Source organism: Marmota flaviventris, chromosome 6 (genome assembly GCF_047511675.1).
Source record: "Marmota flaviventris isolate mMarFla1 chromosome 6, mMarFla1.hap1, whole genome shotgun sequence".
NCBI lineage: Eukaryota > Metazoa > Chordata > Mammalia > Rodentia > Sciuridae > Marmota > Marmota flaviventris.
The window spans coordinates 107,486,815-107,509,207 of NC_092503.1; the positions used below are offsets into that span (position 1 = coordinate 107,486,815).

Genomic DNA, 22,393 nt, shown 5'->3' on the forward strand with positions numbered 1-22,393 from the left:
AATACACATAGGAACAGGATGGCCTTGGGACCGGGTCATTCTGGAGGAGAACTGCTTCTTTGTCCTAATCTTCTCAAATGAGATGGGACAATAAATGGCTTGCTGGGGCTGCCAATCTGCCAGTGTATTTCCTAAAAATTCTGTGCTTTTTAGATCCAAGATACCTAGAAAATTTAAGTCAGGTTACTTCAAATTTCTTTGACCCTATTGAATTTAGGAGTACCCAAAGCTGAGAACAGGGCAGCAAAGCCATCAGGACAACAAGCTCCAAAAGCTAGATTTTGCTGGAATTTGCTCTTTTGCACAGAAATTATTGATGACACCTGATTGCCTTTTTGCATAGAAATTATTGATGACACCTGGTTGGTCTATGTAATTTTATAAAATTGAAGAAACAGCTTCAGGAGGCAGAATGGTAAGATGGATAGCCTCCTGGAAGGGAACACTGAAGCCCTGAATACAGATCCTCGTTCTACTACCATTCAGCTGTGTCCCTGGGGAAATTGGTTTTCTTCTCTGGGCACCTGATTGCCCACTTGTTAATGAGGGATTTCTGCTAGATGAACTTTAAGGTCCTTTTGACTCTGGGAATAAGGACAGCAGTCACTGTAATTTACTAATCCTGGGTACCAGGTATATCATGCTTAGATCTAAGAGGCAGGTATAGCTATCACCATTCACTAAGGAGGAAACTGAAGAAAAGGCAAACCAATCAAATTGCTCAAGTTCAAATTCTGGAAACAGATTTGCTAGGATTTGCCCAATTCTTTATACTCTAAACTGGATACTGAACTCCAACTGCATAGCAGAGGATAAGAGAACTGTTCCTCACTTCCTGGGCTTGTAAACACTAGAGACATTTTCAAAGGCAAATTATTGCTATAGAAAAGCCTGCAGATTTTTCATATGAGATTGTATCTAGAAAACTTTTGAACACAGGAAATTGGAAGAATTTTACAAGAACAACCTTATGCCTATTTTCTATCAGTTCTCACTACTTGGCTTCAAATATATCTAGCCATCTATCTAATCCTTTCTCAATCTGTCTTTTTTGTGGAGCCTTTGGTTTTGATGAATTTGGAGAATGCTTTCTCCCATTCGACTCTCTCAATACTTTCTCCCCGGAGAAAATTTCATAAGCATTAATAAAACTGGCATCAACCCAGCTTACAGAAAAAGAAACTGAGGCTCACAAAAGTTAGAGATTTCCTCAAGGTCACTGAACTGGGAAGTGCTGCACCCCATCTCTAACTTGGGCAAAAGCCCTGGCTCTCTGCCCACTGTGCTCTGATGCCTTCTGACATGGCACTTCTCCAAAATATAGTCTTTATGCCTTCACCTTGACCAGTCTTCCTTTTCATCCCTGCACTGGGAATTTTATTCTTAGGTCATTAACATCTCTTAGAAAAAAAAATGAAACAAAAGTAACTTTCCATTTATTCCCTTTGCTAGAACCAGAATTCTAAGCACTGTGTTTTTAAAAGAGAGAAATTATGTGGTTCCTCTCCCATAGAGCTTAATATTTACTGTCTTGTTTTGTGCCTCCGTTTCAGTGTCTACTCATTTGTATTGCATAATATTTGTTTGCCTTTGAATTCAGCTGACAACCTTGACTTTTTGTTTGCCTTTGTTTTATGTGCTGTGTACTGAACCAGTGGGAGGAAAGGAAGTTTGGTCATGATGAGTGGAGAATGAGTGACATGGGATTGCTCACATTGCCCACTGCATCCCTCAAGACCCAAGCCCTGCTGTCCTCAACCTGCCTCAGGGCTCACACCACTGAATGCATTCATTCCCTTGCCAACCTGAGTGAGAGAGGGGTGTTAGTAACTACAGACACCTTCGATGATCCAAAACCCAGTCACCACTTGCATTTAGAGAGTTTTCATCCTCTACTTCCATTTAAATATATATGTGTCTGCAATTATGGGAGTCATAAGACTTCAAATCAGGAAGCCTTGTCATGGAAATGCTTAAATGTATTGTACCTGGGTTCTTTAGGGCATGTGGTGGAACATATGGAGCTCCTTCTAAGAAAAATATTTAAAAAGAAATCAAAATGTAAAAGATTACAAAGGACACTAATTTTATTAAAATACAATTATCAAAATATGAAAATAACAGTTTGTGTCACAACATTTTTTTTCTCGGTCAGTGTAACGCCACAAGAATGGGAAGTTATACTCCATGTATGTATGAGATATCAAAATACATTCTACTGTCATGTATAACTAAAAAATAAAAATAAAAAATTTAAAATAAACATTTTTGTTTCTCTGTTCTTCTTTTAAATAACTAGATTTTGGAATAATTTCAGTGGTTACCATAATTTCCAATTTTGATCATTATAAATGATACTTCAAGATATGAGACATAATCAAAACATTTCATGATCTGAAAAACCATAATCTTAAATATCATGTTAATATAACAAAAAAATATCTGAGATGTCTGTGTGCAGCAAATTCACAGGAACTAATAATACAGCTGAGTTTTGTTATTCACATTCATAGTTGAAGGAAACGCTAAATTTCACTTAGGACTGATAAATATTTATTTATTTTTTTGCCCAGTGAAGTGAATATACATCTATGCATTCATAAGGATGTTTATATTGAAAAGGACTTTAGCAATTACATGCCCAGGATTCTAAACCCAGATGGGTACCACAACTTAGACAATATTAAAAACATAAAAATTCCTGGGATCTGACCTTGAATTATGGAATTATGATCTGAGGTAAAATTCATGAATCAGTATTTTTTTAAATTCCAGAGGTGATTCTAATACACAGCCAATTAGGGTATCCACTAAACCATCCTAGTATCACCCCAAAATTTCTCCATCCTGTGATATATGTATATCTTTTTTCCACACTCAATCCTCAAGGAATCAATGTTTTGAAAAGCTTTGAGCTCAGTAACCATTGATTCCTTCCCCTTATTAAAAAATGTTTACGGCACACTTCACAAAATACAGAACAGTTGCTTCTCCTGAGCACTTACCAGTGCCCCTTTTAAGCCAATCCCTCCTCTATCACTAGTCCCTGTTAACAACTGGTCCGTCCTCTGTCCGTACAACTGTATATTTCCCAGAGTGTCATCCAGTTCATACATATGTAGCCTTTTGAGTCTGATCTCATTACCTGCAGCATGATACACTGGAGACTCAGGCGTGTTATGGAGTACTAGCACTTCATTCCCCCACCCCCACACCCTCTTTTTTTATAACTAAGTAATATCTCATTGCATTTATTTACCAAGTTTGTTCATCCATTCACAAGTTGAGGACATTTGAATTGTTCCCAGTTTTTGGCAATTATGGATAAAACCTCAATAAATATTCACATACAAGCTTTATATGAATATAAGGTTTTATTTTAGGAATATATCTGGGATTGGGATTGCCACATCATATAATAAGTAAATACTAAACTTTATAAGAAATTTTCAAACTGTTTCCAAAACAGCTGCACCATTTTGCATTCCCACCAGCAAGCAAAAATTCCAGTACTTTGACTTCTCTTCAGCCCTTGGTATTGTCAGGCTTGTGTGTGTGTGTGTATGTGTGTGTGAGTGTGTGTCTGTTTGTTTTGTTTTTCTTTCTTTCATTCCAAAAGAATGTGTAGAATTTCTTGTTGTGATTTAAATTTGCATTTCCCTATGGCTAATGAGGTCAGGCATCTTTTCATGTACTTATTTTCCATCTGAGTATTTTCTTTGATGAATCATCTGTTCAATTTTTTTACCAATTTTGTAAATTGAATTATTTTATAAATATTTGGTTAGGAATTTAACCCTGTAGCACTTTACCACTGAGCTATGTCTTCAGCCCTTTTAATTTTTTATTTTGAGACAAAGTCTCACTAAATTGCCCAGGTTGGCCTTGAACTTGCAATCCTCCTGTCTCACCCTCCCAAGTAGGGATTATAGGTGTGCAACACCACACCCTATTGTGGCTTTGAACTTTACTTTAAAAATACATTATGAATATACTTCATTAAAATCAGATATATGGTTCTCAAAAGCTCTCTCCAAGTTTGTGATTTGGTTTTTTTTTTAATTCCCTGAACAGTGTCTTTTGAATAGCAGAAGCTCCTAGTTCTCATTTTTAATTACAAATCATACTTTTGCTGTCATACTTAAGACATCTTTCCTAATACCAAGGCCAGAAGAGTTTCTCTTTTATTTTCTTCTAGAAGTTTCAAAGTTCTGTGTTTTATTTTCAAGTCTATATTTTGTGTTAATTTTTATATTTGGTGCAAGTACAGATGAAAGTTCATTTCTTTGAATATGATATCTAATTATTCCTGCACTATTTGTTGGGAATTTTTTTCCTTTATTGATTTTCCTTGTCACCTTTATCAAAAACTTATTGGTTATGATTTGTGTGGGTCTTTTTCTTGACTTTCTGTGCTATTCCTTTCATCTACATTTTTATATTTTTGTCTATATTACTGTAAGCCTTGAAATCAGATAACATCTTTCAATTTGTTCTTCTTTTTCTAAATTGTCTTGACAATTTTAGTTCCTTTTCTTATAAATTTTAGAAGGAGCATGTTAATTCATATAAAAAATCCTGGTGGAATTTGATTGGAATTCCAATGAATTTATGAAAGAGTTTGGGAAGAACTGATGCTTGAACAGTATTGAATCTTCCAATCAGTGGACAATTACATGTCTATACTTATTTAGATCTTTTATTTCTTTAATCAGTATTTCAGTTTCCAGCATAAAGATCCTGCTCATATTTTTTATCAGATATAAATTAATACTATGTTATGGACATTTGTTAGATTTATCCCCAAGAATTTTGGTGTTATTTTATTTAATACTGGAACTTGAACCAAGGGATGCTCTACCACTAAACTACATCCCCAGCCCCTTATTTATTTATTTATTTATTTATTTGATTTTGAGACAGGGTAAATCTGTAAGTTGCTTTGGGCTTCACTAACTTGCTAAGGCTGGCTTGAACTTGTGATCCACCTGTTTCAGCCTCCCAAGTTGCTGGGATTCCAACATTTGTTGTAATTTCTTTTTGAATATTTTTAAATTACAAATTCAACTATTTGCTTATTTATTATGCATTTTGAGATATTACCCAAAGCTGGCCTTGAACTCCTAGATTTGGGTGATCCCTCCACATCAGCCTCTCAAGTAGCTAGAACTATGAATGTACATCACCACGCCAAGCTCAAATTCATTTACCATGCTCAGTGGTTTGGTGCTATTATAAATGGCACTTATACATTTTCCAATTGCCAATATTTCATTGCTAGTATATAGAAATAGAAATTTAAAAAAATATATTGACCTTACATCCTGTAGCCTTGTTGAACTCACTATTAGATCTATTAACTGTCTTTGCATATTATTTGGAATTTTCTGAATGGACAATCATGTCATCTATGAACAGAGATAGCTTTATTCTTTTCTTTTTAATCTGCATTCTTTTTATTTGTTTTTCTTGCCTTCATGCATAAGCTAGAACTTCTGGATAAGGTGTAATAGAAATGGCAAGAGGAAAACACTTGTTTTATTCCCTGTCTTAAGAGAAGAATATTCAGTTTTTTATCATTAATTATTTCAACTGTAGTTCTTTTAAAATGATTTTTTTGTAGAAAGTAGGTTCTTCCAGTTTTCTAAGTGTTTTTATTTTTTATTGAATTTTTTCAAATGCTTTCTTCACATTTATTGAAATGATCATAGGTTTTGTCTTTAGTATTTTGATACCATTGAATAATTGGATCATAATGATAATTGAATGTTGAACCAGCCAGGCATTCCTGGGCGGGGGTTCCCCATTTAGCTATTGTGTTAGTAAAGGTTCTCCAGAAAATTGGCATATAATATTTTATATGATATATAGTATACGAGAGATTTATTCAATCAGCTTACATGAGCAAAAGCTGCATACTGCTACAATGGCTGTCTGCAGACTGGAGCGCCAGGGAAATCAGTCTAAGAAGCCAAGACTCAGTACAAGAGGTACCAATGATACAGCCCCAGTCTGAAGCTGAAGGCTCAGAAGCCCCCAAAGAGTTGCTGAAACAAGTCTGCAGTGCAAGCCTGAGTCTGTGTTCAAAGGTTGAGGAGTCTGGAGTCTGATGTTCCCAAGTGATGGCAGCATAACAAATGCACTTGCTCAAGAAGGGTCTAGAACGCGCTTGCATTAACTTTCTCCTCCGTCTGTGTTTTTGTTCCATTTGAGTCCCCAGCCTGTACAGGACAGACATTTTCTTCTCATTTTGCTGACTCCATCTCTCAGTCACCTCTGGAAACACCTTCACAGACACACCCAGATTTTACCAAATTTCTAGATGTCTCTTAATCCAGTCAAGTTGATAACCAAAATTATTATCACAGCAATGATGTAAGCTGGATCTTTTAATGTACTTCAGAATTTAATTTGTGGTGTTTTGGTTGTTAAGAACTTTTGCATCTGTGTTCATGAAGAATATCACTTTGTAATTTTTTTTTCCATATTTTTGTCTGGTTTTATTTATCAGTGTAATGTTGGCTTCATAAGATGTGTAGGGAAGTATTCCTTCCTCTTCTATTTTCTGGAAGAATGGTTGGTGGACTTTGCCAGGAAAAGTACCTGTACATGAAGTTTTCTTTTTAAATCTTTTTTAATTACAAATTCAACTGTTTGTTTACTTATTATGTATTTTGAGATATTGCCCAAAGTTGGCCTTGAACTCCTGGATTTGGGTGATCCTTCCACATCAGCCTCCCAAGTAGCTGGAACTATGAATGTATATCACCACACCAAGCTCAATTTCATTTTTTAAATTAATACAAAACTATTTCTTTCTTTTTTAAAAAAGTGAACTTTGATAATTTGTGTCTTTCAATAAATAAATTTTTGTATTTCCTATAAAGTTGTCAAATTTGAGACAGAGTTCTTTGTAGTATTCCCTTGCTAACCTTTTACTACCTTTAGGGTTCCTTATTTTTAACAATAAGAAACTGTATCAAATTTGTAGTCACATAGTCAGATTATCATAAAGAGAACATGGTTATCTCACTAGACTGACATAATTCTAGACCAAAGACAAAATTTGATGTTAGTCAAGTCAGTCTTATCTAGTAAGAATAACTGGTTTATACCAGTAATATTGAAATATTACTCAATATCTTCATAAGCATATTTGCTATCCAGTGACCTAATTAGTTATAGCAGCTTTTTTTCCAGATCATTGGGATTTTATAAGAAGACAGTCATGTCAACTGTGAATGCCACCATTATGTCATTTTCATTTTAGAAGAAAATTGAAATCAGTATTCATAAGTACTTTTCTCTGGAACATTTTGGATGAAAATCAAAGACAAAAAAACTTGGCTAAATACAAAGGCAGCCTGGGAAACTGCAAATGAATAAACCAAAGGAATCAAGCACAGAAAGCATGGTTTGCAAACACTAGTAACTGTAACTTATTGATTACCTCATTGTAGACAGACAACTTCACTAAACTTCCGTTTATTTATCTATAAAAATACTTGACTCACTGGGTCAGCATGATGTTTGGAAGAGATTGATACAAAACACTTGGCACATAGTCAATGCTCAGCACACAGAAGCTTCTATCATTTGACTCTGCAACCAGCTCAGTAACTTGGGTTAAAATTAAACTTGTACCAGTTTCTAAAGATTAGGATTGAAAGACAGAAAGCTCAAGTTCCTCTAATTTGTAGAGAAAACCATCCTTAATTTCTCAAATACTCCAGCTTCAATTCCATGAGTTTCTTTTTTCCAGTTTTAGTGGGAAGAGATCCTTCCTCATCCTGATCTAGAAAACATTTAGTGACTCCATTCCTGATCAGAAAATGTATATGTGACTAGCATTGTGCTAAGCCCTACAGGGAAACCAAATAAATCTATGCAGAGCCCCTGCTTTTTAGAGACCCTAAAGTAGAACCAAGCTTAGAGTAGAGGAAGGTGATAACACATCAATCAATTACATCATTGAAAATTTAATAAATCTAGAAACAGGTCTAGAGTGAGCTGTGTACTCTGAAAAGGCTTCTTGCTGAAGGTAGACCCTGAGGGAGGAAGAGGATTAGGAGAGGTAGGAGGAAAGAAAGAAGGTGCCTAGCAGATGGAAACCAGGGCCCAGAGCAGAGAGGCAGGGTGTGTGGCACAGTGGCTATGAGGCCACAATATGAAGCCACATTGCTTAAATCCAAGTTCCTGCTTTGGCCCCTGCTAGATGTGTGAACAGGAAGATTACCTAACCTTATAAATCCCTGTGTCATCACAATAACACCTACCTCAAAGAGTTATTGAGTGGACAAAGTGGCATGTTTGAAACCACGTTTAGCATTTATTGTAGGCATTACTAGGTAGCAAGTGTAGAAAGAAGAGTATTAGGAAATGAGGTCAGATTAAGGGATAGGGATTGGTAATAAAAATTCTATAATTAGTTATAATTTTTATTTTTGTGTTACCTCTATTTTAAACATTTTATATTTTCTCTGAAAGCTGTAGACTGATATATTTAAAATTATTCTTGATGAATATTGCTTTAATGATCTCCTTCCTGGTAGATTCTTTAATCCACATTTTACTTACTTTACCTTTTGAATTTATCTTCCCTTCATTTAATAATGTGTTTGGGGATGGGAACAGAATTCAAGACTCAAGGTATGATCATCTCAAAAACCAATGTTGTAACATTCAAAGAAGAGGGACTGCATCAATCATTTTCATTTTTATAGAATAGTTAATTGCAAAATATGTGATTTGGATGCACCATTTTTTTTGTTGTTGTTAGATGTTTTTGTTTGCTTTCACACAACAAGTTTATCTTCGAGGACCCTCAAGGGAACACTGCCTGCCAAGGGAGTATATAAGATGGAAATAGAAAAACAACAAAAATAACCAAAAAAAAAAAAAAAAGTCAGAAAACTGGTAAGAAAAATATTTAATAACATTTATAGCTGAAACTAGACTATCTGGGACTTTCCCTCAACCAATAGCAAATAATAGATATTACTAAAAAAAAATCCCAACAACCTCTTTGAAAACATAAATACTAACCAATAGTGTTGCCTACATTTTTCTGCCTAGATGCTTTTATTACATGGAGACACACCCCAAGTGAACATTCTTAGAATCCACAGTAAATATTGATTTTTAAAAAACCTTCCATGACCAAGAAAAGAGTCCATGTAATCCAATTATCAACCAAAAAAAAAAACAAAACAAAACTTTTCTTCTATATTAAAATGCACTGGACATGCACAGTGCTATTTATTATCTTGGAAGTAGCTCTGTCTGAACTAGGAATCAAAAGCTTTGGGTTCTAATCTGAAATCTGCCTTTCAAAATGCATCATATTCAAAGGTATTCAAAAAATACTCAAGCCCTTCTGATATGCTCTATAACTGTGCTCAGAGACATGACAAAAAAATTTCTGACTCGGTAACCAATACTTTTATTTAAATGGCTTCTGAATTAGTTTGCTAAGGTTGCTATAACAAAGTACCACACAGTAGGTGACTTGTACTTTTAGAGGTTACAGGTTTGAACTCAGGGTATCAGCACGGTTGGTTCCCTCTCAAAGCTTCAAGGAAGGGAACTGACACAGGCATCTCTCCTTGGTTTATAGATGTCCATCTCCTTGCTATATCTCCTCACACTGTCTTTCCTCTAGGTCTCTTATAAGGATATTAATCATATTAGACTAGGGACCCACTCTCCTTCATTATGAACCCATCTTAACTATTGCATCTGCAATGACTGCTTTTCTAAATAAGAGTATAGGCTGAGGAACTGACGATTAGGATTTCAACATCTGATTTTGGGGAGAGAGACACATGCCTCAGCTCATAACATCTTCCATTTCTCATTTATAAAGCCAGGACATTTTTTTTATCCATTCATCTATTGAAGGGCATCTAAGTTGGTTCCACAGTTTAGCTATTGTGAATTGTGCTTCTATAAATATTGATGTGGCTGTGTCCCTATAGTATGCTGTTTTAAAGTCCTTTGGGATAAAAAAAATGTGGCATATATACACAATGGAATATTACTCAGTAATAAAAGAGAACAAAATCATGGCATTTGCAGGTAAATGGATGGAGTTAGAGAAGATAATGCTAAGTGAAGTTAGCCAATCCCCCAAAATCAAATGCCAAATGTTTTCTTTGATATAAGGAGGTTCATTCATAGTGGGGTAGGGAGGGGGATCATGGGAGGAATAGACGAACTCTAGATAGGGCAGAGAGGGGTTGGAGGAAAAGAAAGGGGGCATGGGGTTATTAATGATGGTGGAATGTGAGGATCATTATTATCCAAAGTACAGGTATGAAGACATGAATTGGTGTGAATATACTGTGTATACAATCAGAGATATGAAAAATTGTGCTCTATATGTGTAATAAAAATTGTAATGCATTCCGCTGTCATATATAAATAAAAAGAAAAAATAAAAATAAATAAAGCCAGGGCAAAGGCATCTTTTAAGGTAGCTTGCTTCCTTTGCTTTTAGAAAACATTTACATTTACCCTTCTAGGCAATAAGTATTCCACATTGAGTTAAGTGCTTTCAGGATCACGCAGCCTACTCAGGCCTCACTAATCTTTTGATTCTCAGAGCAAAACATAGTATTAGGCACATAGTATCTGATGATTAGCAAAAAAAAAAAAAAAGAAGAAGAAGAAGAAGAAGGAGGAGGAGGAGGAGGAGGAGGAGGAGAAGAAAGAAGAAATAGGAGGAGGGGTGAGGAAGAGGAAGAGAAGGAGGAGGAGGAGGAGAAGGAGGAGGAGGAGGAAGGGGAGAAGAAGAAAGAAGAAGAAGAAAGGAAAGTGCCTTTCCCATAACATGATGTTGCCTCAGCTTTCTACATGATGCAATCTGCTAACTCCTCTCCACTTGTGAGGATGAGAGAGAACAGACAACACAAATACCACCCCCGCCAACTGCTGCAAATCTCAATTCGTCACCATTGAAATGGACCCGTACGTAGCAGAGTCAGGGTAGATGTGTAAAGTCCACTTACCTTTCAAGAGATGAACTTATGTCATTGTGAAATAACTTCAGATTTGACATTCCTCAGTTAAAGGCTCAACCTCAGGGGCAGGAAAACAGGTAAGCACCTTCATTTAGCACTTTAATGGGCTACAGAGAAATCCCTGTGCCCTTGTCTCCTCCCTCTGGGACAATGCCAATGCAACTTAGCAGTCATTCCTTTTATTAACATTTTTTTTAGTTGTAGATGGACATACTACCTTTCTTTTGTTTATTTATTTTTATGTGGTGCTAAGGATTGAACCCAGTGCCTCACACTTGCGAGGCAAGTGCTCTACGGCCGAGCCACAACCCCACCCCCAGCAATCATTATTGTTACGTGTCTGGGACACCAAAGACTGAGAAAAATAACCCCATCTACTATTTAATGACCCCTTTCTGGGTAGTGAACACTTGAAATGAATTGCCTCATTTAATCCTTCCAACAACTCTGAGGTATAGGCACTGGTGTTATTCCCAGTTTACAGACAAGGAAACTAGAAGAGTTAAGCAACCTGTTCAAGTTCCCAGTGCCTGAAGGATTAGTGCTATATCTAACCCATTTGGTTTTGGGTAAGTCACCACCCCTCAGAACTTCTGATAGTGATGTCAATTGGATATAAAGATACCTGTCTTGCAAGTATGTCAAGCAGATTGGATAAAATACACACAAGTTGCTCACTCTATATTGCACCAATATAGACATAGGCAAGCTATTTTAGCATCCTTTTCCTGTTGTTCCCATTTACTGTATGAACATTTGTGGGAGAAGAACATGTTTCCTAACAATTCAATAAGTATGAAAGGAGGACACAAGGAGAGTTCTGAAAGGGCCTGAGGTTAGGGTTGCAATAAGGGCCACCCAAGGAGGCTTTTTCACAGTTTGGTCCATGTCTTTTCAGCCAATGCAGGTCAGGCTATTGACCATGCCAAAAAAATGGGACAATGGAAAGCTTCACTGGACTCATAAAGGATGATATATCCGAACACCTTTGAGATTCTCAAGGGAGCTCCCTTCTGTGACAATACCCTAGCCATTCATTGCATGGGGCCAGTTAGTGCCAACGCCAGCATTTTACACATGTCACTGCATCTCATCCTCACAGCAACTGGAAAGCATACAGGACATTCCCCCTATGTTTAGGATACAAACCTAAGTGGGCTTGACTCATGAGCCCATGATATTAAAATAGCATGCTTATTAGGAAAAGTCTATTTGCAAAGAAAAACATCCATTTAATATGTACTGTAGGCAAAGAGAAATTTTATCATGAAAATACCATTTAATAGGCTCTGAGTAAGCAGCGAGAAGTAGAATGTAGAAAGATGTTAATCTATCTATCAATCATCTATCTCAACTATCCACCTCTCTCCATCTTTTGCCTTAGTCCTCTCCTCCTCTTCCTAGAACACCTCTCTATACTTCCTTAGCCCTCTTGTAGGACGGGCCTCTTCATTTTTCTGAAGTTGTCTGTTCCTGGTCCAACCTCTCATGAAAATTTATTTTCAAGTTCCCAGGAGAAGAATTTTCTTAGTCCGGCTTGAGTCAGGTGTTTTCCAATGTTCGTCTGAGTTGAGAATCAGGAAAAACAGGGCAAGCAGGGGGCATCCTGGGATTGTCAAGTCAGAGAAGAAGGGAATTGATGCTCAGGGGTAAGATAAGTAGGAAAGTTATCCTCGATAGCTAAACGGCTTTCTTATTAGATATTAAAGCTTTTTTTTTATTTTAGAAAATCCAAACCAAAAATGGCTTATATTACCAGGAGCATGAATTGGTAAGTGTGTAATGGCGATGTCTGGCAGCTAAAGACACTGAGTTAGGCAGAAAAATTAATAAAGTTAGAATGTGGAGTAGCAAATTAAGGTAAAATATACCAGACTAGTCTCCTAATAGAAGCTTTAAATGTTTTCTAAATTCTATAGAAATGTTAATAGAAGTAAAATGCAAACCATATAGGTAATTTTAAACATTCTATAAGTCACATGTTTTTCAAAGAGAAAAGCAAAAGGTAAAATTAATTTTTACAAATTTTATTTCATCCTAAATGTCAAAAAATTATCATTGCAACAAATAAGTATTAAAAATTATAAGACATTTTACATGTTTTGTACTAAGTTTTTAAAATCCAATGTGTATTTTACATCTCAGATTGGATGCCATATTTTTATTGGAAATATCTAATGTAATCTGTATTTAAACTTTCTAAATTTTACAGTAGAAAAAGTGGATCCACAATCACATTCCATTATTTCACATTATTACCTTTCATTAGTTATGAGGGATGAACTAATTTCAGTTATTTCTCACTGAGCTAGTCTATGGCCCAAAGTGTTCCTCCTATGTGGACATAATCATGGGTAAAAATGACTTGCCTGGCATTGCAGGTCCCACAAAAGAAAAAATAAAAATAAAAAGCTGGAAACTGGGAAATACAGTTGTTCACATCATTGCTTAGTCTATGTGACAATAAATACAATTTTTTTTCATAGATTGAAAGGATAATGTTAGTTTTTTTTGTTGTTGTTGTTTTGTTTTGTTTTAGAGTATTGTTTTTACTTTTTTTTTTTTTCCTTTTTTGCTCTGGAAAAAATCAAGTTTCCTCAGGACTCTTTCTTTGATCCCTGAAATTCTATAATGGGGTGTTGGGTGGGGGAGTGGTACAAATTAGTGGTGAGAAAAAAAAAGTGTAAGCAACTGGCCCGCTAAAGTTTGTCCCTTCCTGGTCTGGTGGACAGCAGGTTTTAGGAGACAACAGCTCCTGCTGAGAGCACCTGGGCAAGATTTTCAAATTGAATGAAATTCGAAATGGTCATGAACTTCTGGTAGAAGCCGGGGCAGGCTTCCTGGAGTAAAATTATGTAAAGACAACACAAGGCTGACAGCCTCTAGATTGGCAGCGCCAGACAAGGATCCAGCCCTCAGGCTCAGCCCTCACGCTTTCCGCTCCTTGGTATATTTAAGCTTGGCTGGGCCTCCATTTCTCTTCTTCTTTTTATTAGTATTTTTGCTGGGGGAAGGAAGAGACAGCTCCAGCTCCCTTTTCTTGGCATCCCAGTCTGGGTCCCGCTCATCCAGGTGCAGCCCATTCTGCTCAGCTGCTCTGCGATGGTCCCTGCACTCAGGCTCCGCCCTAGACAAAGACAGACAGGCCTGAGCTCGGGGCGGGAGCCAGGGACCAAGCTCTCTCTTCCTGCTCTACACACAGCCTGGAAGGAGGCCTAGTTTGCCCGGTTCCAAGTGCACACTTAGGGATGTCTCAGAAGCCAAAGAAACTACTTGGAGGTGGAGGAAAGTGATGTGTCAGAGTAAGAAGTTGATGATACATAGACTCAAAGAAGGAAACTGAAAGAAGGAACTGCTAAATCTTATTGTGCTCACCCAGCAAGAGGCCTGTTACTGAAGAGGCTATTTTCTTTTTGTTTGCTGTTAATTGTATTTTTTCCTAATTATTAAAGCAATGCATGTTCATTATTTAAAATTTAAACAATGTGAGGTCCTGAGATCAATCCATAGTACTGAAGGACAAAAAAAAAAAAAAAACTCTCAAATCAGAGCACAGGGAACCTTCCTGTCCCCCGAATCCCCCAATCTACCACCAGCAAGCTGGAAGTGACCTTTAAATCTTCAGATTACTTAGCATCCCTCCTCTTGTCACTTTCTCTTGTTCAGTGTTATTTATATAAATAAGTTGTTCAACCAGTTATTTTCTCTCCCACTCAAAAAGGAACATTTGTTATTGTTGTTGATATTGTTGTTGTTTTGGTATAGGGATTGAACCCAGGGGCACTTTACCACTGAGACATATCCCCAGAACTTTTTAATTTTGTATTTAGAGACAGGGTCGCTGAGTTGCTTAGGGCCTCACTAAGTTGCTGAAACTGGCTTTGAACTTTTGGTCTTACCTGCCTTAGCCTTCCAAGCTGCTGTGATTACAGGTGTGCACCATTACACCTGGCCAGAAAGGAAACTTCTTGATGTCTAGTCCTATGTCTGATTTATCTTTATGTTCTTTTTAGTGTCTAACTTAATGACATACACATAGTAGGGTTTACCTCTACCTGTTGAATAAGTGATTTGCTACTTAGAGAGCCTGAATCAAAAGTTAAAGTTTTCCTCAATGATCCCTAGGATGTTCAGAAAATTATCAAATATCTTAAAAATGTCTTATGTCCTTCTTCTGCATCCTCCTAGCCCAGGAGCTCACCTACTCACAACATGAACTGCTAAGAAATCCTTAAGTGGTCTCCTCACTTAGAGTCTAAATGCCTCCAAGTCTACCTACACAGCACCACTGTCACCTCCTCCAATGCATAAGCAACTTTATTAAAGCATCTCTTTCTGCTTGTCAATCTCCTGAGTTCACATTTATCACTTGCCTGGCTGACTATGGCCACCCACTGATCTACCCATGCACACTTATCCTCCACATCTCCCTCAGATGGATACTCTACTTAGCCAGGCATTCATCCTGCCACTGTCCATCTACCTCTTCACATATGCGCACAAACTATGCACAAATCCAACTTGGTGGCTTCATTCCAAATCAACAGATTTTTTCTCCCTCCTCCATTTGCAGGTCTTAGCTATTATTCCAGATCCAAATTAACTTCCTCTTAACCCAGGATTCTGTCTCTAGACTCTCTGTCAGAGGGAAGTTTTCAGTGAAATAGGATGATTCACACACCATGTATTTGATGTTGTTGTTTCTGCCTGCACAGTTTTCCTGGCAATAACACTCCCCCCTATTTGAGGGGAGCCACTGCTCCTCCATCTCAGTTATACTTGGGCCATGTGTCACATTCATCCACCTTCTGGCCACTAAGGAGGGGCTGAGATTACTCAGAGAATGTCAGTGCAGCAGAGCCAAAGGCAGGACCCAGAGGAATTTCAGCATCTAAAAGGCATGCAAGAATAAACCATTTAATTTTTCTTTTTGAAAAAAGCATATGCAAATCATGAGAAATAATCAGAGAAGAGAGGGGGAAGCTAGGAGAGAGTAGCATCAGATTAAGTAAGGGAGAAGAGTTTCCAAAATATAATAAATGGGAATTAGTAGAAGTAAGATGTGAACTAAGAATAAGCCATTGGCTTAGCAAACAAGAACTTCATGATAACTTGGGTCAGAGCTGACTCTGTAAACAGATGGATCAGGGGGAAGTCTGAAGAGTGAGAGGTGAGGAAGTAGAGATAATTATGTAAGTTAATTTTCAAGTAGCTTTGAAGTGTAGGGAAGAAAAGAAACAGAAGTGGGATTCTGCTTTTTGCTTAATAAGATCTATTTGAACATGTTCACAGACTAAAAAGAAGTGAAAGGAAGGAACATTAAAAAAAAAATGCAGGAGATAGAGTAAAAATGCAACAAAGAATACAGGAGCAATGGCCTTGTAGAAGAGACATGAAGAATCTCCATGGAGGGGTAACCCTTTTTACAGAAGAAGGGATGGGAGGCAAGAAGGAACTGATGTAAGTATATGTAAGATCTGCAGGGACACACTATTCTAATCAGCTAAAAGAAATGTAAGTTAGGGTTCTTCCTTCTCCTGTAAATCTTAGCAAATAATCAAAACCTAGAGCTCCCACTACAGAATATGTCCATAGACACATATATTTTTTCCAACCCCATACCAACATATATATGTTGATATATATGCATACAAACACACATGTATATATCACACATGTATGTATACATACATGTGTATACATACATATACACATGTGGGTATATACGTACATAGGTGTATATATGTATGTGTGTGTGTATATATACATACATATATATGTAGATACAGGGGTTGGAAAACATGTAACTCAAAGTTTCAAGAAGACATACCCTCTGAGAGAGTGTAATGGGGACTTGGAATTGACAGTGAGGTAGTAGGACAGGAAGAGAGAGCCAAGCAGAGAAAAAAATCTTTCTGATGATGCTCATTTACTTCTTGCTGGGATTTTTTTTTTTTTTTTCTCTAGTCAACCAAGCCTAGGAGTAGAGAGCACAGAAATTTTCCCGAGATTGGCAATTCTGGATTGTATGGTACAGAATGAATGAAAAAGGGGTGGGAAAGTTATGAAGAGTGTATGAGAAGAAAATAGAAGTACTGTCCTGGCAGCCGAGTGAGATTGGGGACATTTTCAGGCACATGATAGATTGGGAATGAAAAATGTCGAATGACAGAGTCTTGACAATTCAAAGACCTAAGGCTCTAGGAACTGATAAGATGAAGAGAACTGTGGTCTCACATACAGTGCATGGAGGTTACCGAGGACAAGGGCAATGGAAAAAACTGGGGAAAAGATAGAGATATTCAAACTAAGATTCAGGTTCTGCCTCTCTGCTCTTCAAATCACCTAATTTGTGACTTTGGATATTTTAAGTGGGTGACACCATCTTTAAGAGAGAGTCTTTTGAGCTGGATTTGGTGGTACATGCCTATAATCCCAGCTGAGGCAGGAGGATCACTAGTTCAAGGCTGGCCTGGGCAACTTAGTGAGGGCCCTCAGCAACTGAGTGGGACCCTGTCTCAGACTTAAAAAAAAAAAAAAAAAAAAAAACTAGGGATATATAGCTCAGTGGTAAAAAGCCCCTAGGAGTCTCTTAGGTTACTTCTTCACATTACTAATCTCATTATAGGAAAAGACTTTCCTAGTTTAACTTTCTTACAACTATATTTGCCAGCTCTTAGGAGACATCTCACTGCCACCCTCCTCTTCTATCATGCACAGCCCAGTAGATTTGATATCTACCTTGTCTTAATTTCCAAGAAATAATGCCCAGATACTATTATTCAACTTTTTATTATATGAGTTACTTGTTGATCCAACAAAACTAGAAATGTCTAAATTTTATTTCCATCCCTCTCTGAGCTCTACTGCTATGTACATAATTGGTATTAAACTATGTTCAATGTCTTGACTGAGTAAAAAAAATGAACAAAATGTTAGATAAATTCTTATTTGGATATATGTGTTAGTAGGGGATTCACAGATGAACATAGAAGCTTGAAAAAAGTAGAAGGGTCTGAAAATCAAATTCTAATTCATCTGCCTCATTTTAAATATTAGGTAATGGAGGGTCAGGAAGGTGACAACCTGTACAAGGTCACACAGCTTGAATACCTTTTAGAAAGCTGCAGGGGCCCATGAATCTGGGATCATCGCCTTTCTTCAAACTGTGTCCCAATTCTCTGATCAGAGACAATTTTTGTATAATCTAAAACAACAGATCAATGTATTTTTTACCTGAGGCCAGTCATTTCTGTGAAAATAACTCAATTTAAAAATTAATGAAAACAATAGTCAGTTGACTGGATTTTCTCATTTCTTTTTCATTGACCTGAGCCCACTGAGTGGGCAAAGACCTTGATCACAAGCTTCTGTATCTTTGCCCTTCCTATAGTTGGGAAGCAAAAAATAAAATAAAAATAAAAAAGAAACTTACTCCTCCAGGAAGGCCACACAGGCTCTGTGCCCATAGATCTGTGCGATCCTCTTAGGTGTGTCTCCAAAGAAATCAGGGGCGTCGATGGCGGCATGCAGGGCATGCAGGGCTCTGAGTACATTCAGGTGGCCGCACTCAGCTGCAAAGTGAGCGGGGGTCCATCCCACATCAGTTACCAGGCAGGGCCTGGCTCCACAGCCTATCAGGAGATGCATAACTTCCACTTGCCCTTAGAGGGACCAAGAAGAAACAGGAGGAGGTTAAGAGGAAAATGTCCCCCACGGCCTGAGACTAGGGCCAGCCTCGACAACATGACACGGGTAGGAAATGCACCTTCGGGGTGCCTCCAGATTCCTATCATCATCCCCTTCATCCCTTCTCCTTCCTCTGACTGGGGAATCAGCACCCTGTCCTCACTCCATGAACCCTGTTCCCATGGGGAACCTGGACTCTCACAGTATGTCCGGTACTCCTTCCAGGATACCCCTCTCCTGTCCACTGTCCCAGAAATCTTCTCAGGTCCTGCTCATGGGAGCACTGGACAGGCTCCTCTTTCAATGCTCATTTCAAAAATAAATATTTTAAAGCCCACTTACATTATAGCTAACAGAGCTTGCAAACAGACTTTCTCAACAGATAAATGTGGGTTCATATCCTCACAATGGGGCTTACTAAGGTGTGTCACCTTGGATAAGTAACAAATGTCTGAGGCTCCATTTCCTCGTCTATCATTTAGAATATTATCACTTACCTCACTGGACGTTTGAGAAGTACAAGTGAACCCACAAAGATAAAGTACACAGTCCAGTGGCCAGCAGGTGACAAGTACTCTCTGAAGGTGGTTTTGGAAATGGCAAAAGACTAATATTAATTAAGAGCAGATTATATGCTAGGTGTTGTATACCCACTATCTTACTGAATGCCTATCACTCCACTGTAACATTACTACCCCCATTATATAGAAGCATAAACTGAGGCCCAGAGACACTAAATAACAAACTAAATTTGCTAATGTGGGTAAGGGGTGATGATTGAAATGCTCCATCTAGCTCCAGAAAAATATTTTTTTCTACTCAGTAACACAGCCTGTAGACTGAATGGTGGGCTCACAGGGGTGGATCTACTAAGGCATCGCCCACCCACCTTTGATTGCAGCCCAGTGAAGGGGGGTCCGGTCATTCCAGTCGACATCCTTGTAGTTTGGGTCACAAAGACCTTTCTTCAAAATCCTCTTTACTAAATTGTAGTCCCCCAGAGCCACAGCTTGGTGGAGCTTTGTCAGGTTTGATATTTTGGTCAATTCCATGACAGAAACTGTGGGAGAGACACGTCATTTAGGAAATTCGATTACAGTCCTTAATTCCTAGCAAGTGCTCCACAGAGTTTTGCGTTGTAGATTTTCTTTCCTGCCTCATGCATTTGCGGCTAGGATTGCCTGGTGTGTGGTCTATGCTGAATGTGGACTTGGATCTTAGCTACTGTGGTTACTGCATGCCAGTCCCCTACCCCCAAAACTACTGATGGCTCCCACTGCACACTGAATTATGTCTACACTCATGGACTGGCCTCAAACCACCTTCCAGCACTATTTCCCACTCCCACTTCAAAATTCTAGTAGTGTTACCTAAAGTTATTTATATAATTCTGTGTCTTTCTCATCTGTAGAATGGGTATAAACATCTAGGATTATGAGACAATGAGAATCCATGTGAAAGGTATGTACTGGGCCCAGAGCTCTATGGAAATTAAATACTATTGCACACCAGGTGGGGAGGGGGGCAACACACAAACAGACAAATAACATAGCTAAAAACTGGTATTAATATTATGCCTTAAAACAGTAGTTCTCACGTTGTAGTCTAAGATGCTTAGAAATTCCTTAGACTTCTTCAGGGAATCTATGAAATGAAAAACTATTTCATTATAATATTAAGATGTTCTTGGCCTTGTTCCCCTTGATGAGAATTTTCCTGATGGTTCCAAAGAGAAGGTAGAGAAAACTTTCCTTCATAGAAAGTTAGGCTGTGACAGCAAACTGGACTGTAATCAAGCTGTTCACCACACCCTCCAAGAAAAAAAAAGGCCAGTTTCATAGGAACATTCTTAACGAATCAATAAAAATTATGTTTATTAGATCCTACCATTAATCATGTGATTCAATAAATGCAATTTTAAGATATTGTGTAATGAAGTATGTCAACATTTGGAAAATGTTCTTCACCCCCTGGACCAATATTTTTCATACAACAAGTGGAGGATGTTGCAAAATCAGACATGAGTAAAGAGATCCATTCAAGATGGAAAAGACTTTAATAAATCAGAGTAAGGAAACTGCCTGGATATCACTTCAACTCCACATCGAAACTAAAATGTAGGGCACTACTATCTGTCTAGTTTGGGTGTAGTATCAAAGGAGAAAATCCACAATTATGTGGAAATCTATAAAATACTTCTCTCTTTCTAACTTTATATCTGTTGGAAGCCAGATTTCTTTATACACTTCCATCAGAACAAAGTGAATGTAGAAACTGACCCAAGAATCCAGATGTCTTCTTATTAAGCCAGTGATTTTAAAAGGTTAAAAAAAAAAAAGGTAAACCAAGCTCACTCTTTTTACATTTTTTGTTATTCTGGAAAATATAATTTTTTTCATGAAGATATTACTTATGTTATTATGTAATAGATTTATTGCAGCTTTTGTAAATGAATTAACATTTTAAGATATTCTTAGTTTTAACTTCTAAAAGCATACATATTGATAGATATAATCCACATACATGAATGCTTTCTGGGGTTCCCAATCATTTTTAAGAGTGTAAAGAAGTTCTGAGACTAAAAAAATAATAAGTTTGAGAACTGGTGATATAAAACAGATATGGAGCTGAAATGGACAACAAGAGTGCAGAGAGGGCCACAGGAGTTGTGGCCATTGAAGATACCTCTGATCTCAAGTTTGAGATGGGACTGGAGTTCACCCTACAAATTGTGACTAGCAGCAGCAGCACCACCACCAAAGATTTATAAGAAGTGCAAATTCTTGGACTCAATCTCAGACCTACTGAAGCTCTAGGGTGGAGCCCAGCCAAAGTTGTTGTAAGCCCTCCAGGTATATCTGATTCACATTGGAAAGTGAGAATAGCCCTATAGCCTGAGAGACAGAGAAGTAGCATAATAAAAATGCAATGGTATGTGAATTATAGTCAAGTTGGCAAGTGACCGTAGAGGATCCCAACCTAAGCACAGCACATTGGTGGCCAGGATTGCTTATACTGAAGTGTAAGCAGTTCCAACAATAATGTCCCTCAGTCTTGAGGGTTGGCAACCTTTTTCTGTAAAAATCCAGACAGCAATATTTTTATACCAAGAGACAAAATCAAGACTACTAGTGGGAACTTAAAAGCAACTTAAATAACAAGAGTAAAAATCCATGTCCTACCCTTTCCTATTTGCCTGCAATAGTTGTTCCATCGTCTTTGTTCCCAGTAACCCTCAGCTGGAGACATTCACAGGGCAGAGAGGATGGGCCTCAGCAGAAAGGCATTGTCAGTGGGATGCTCAGTTTCATTCTCTGCCTTATTGCTACTCAGATTCCAGTGAGCTCTCTCTCCTCCTGGAGAGGTTGGCAATCCCACGTTGGTAGCTGGCTGGAGAAAAAGCAGCTCAGAGTCACCAACTCTCTTATTAAGATTCCATTGTGGTCCCAGCAGCTGCCAACAGCAAATTCCTCCATGCTGGAACAACTTGCACTTTGGAGTATGTGCCTTTGGCCCTCCATGTGCTGTGCCTGTGTTTGAAATCCTTTACCAACATCACCAGTGGGCCCTGAGCAGTGAATAGGCACAGCTACAAGTGGCAGAGGCAAGTGCTAGGAGCAAAATAGGCATCAGGGATAAAGGGAGAAGCATGCACTTGCTCTTGGGGCCTCACAGCACTCGCC

The 22,393-nt window shown here is 37.9% G+C and overlaps 2 protein-coding genes across 2 annotated transcripts in view; one reads left to right on the forward strand and one right to left on the reverse strand.

Annotated features, from left to right (window-relative positions):
- Window positions 1-13,949: 13,949 nt before the first annotated feature.
- Ankrd66 (ankyrin repeat domain 66) lies at window positions 13,950-19,762 on the reverse strand. The gene is made up of 3 exons (XM_027938234.2): window positions 19,600-19,762; window positions 18,457-18,685; window positions 13,950-14,148 (listed from the first exon to the last, which is right to left on the reverse strand). The coding sequence occupies exons 1-3, from the start codon at window positions 19,760-19,762 to the stop codon at window positions 13,950-13,952; spliced, it is 591 nt and encodes a 196-aa protein (XP_027794035.1).
- Window positions 16,304-22,393, forward strand: part of LOC114095070 (platelet-activating factor acetylhydrolase) — a 57,975-nt gene continuing 51,885 nt past the window's right edge. The window contains exon 1 of the mRNA XM_071613338.1: window positions 16,304-16,481. The gene's annotated coding sequence lies outside the window, so the exon portion shown is untranslated. The remainder of the gene's footprint in view (window positions 16,482-22,393) is intronic.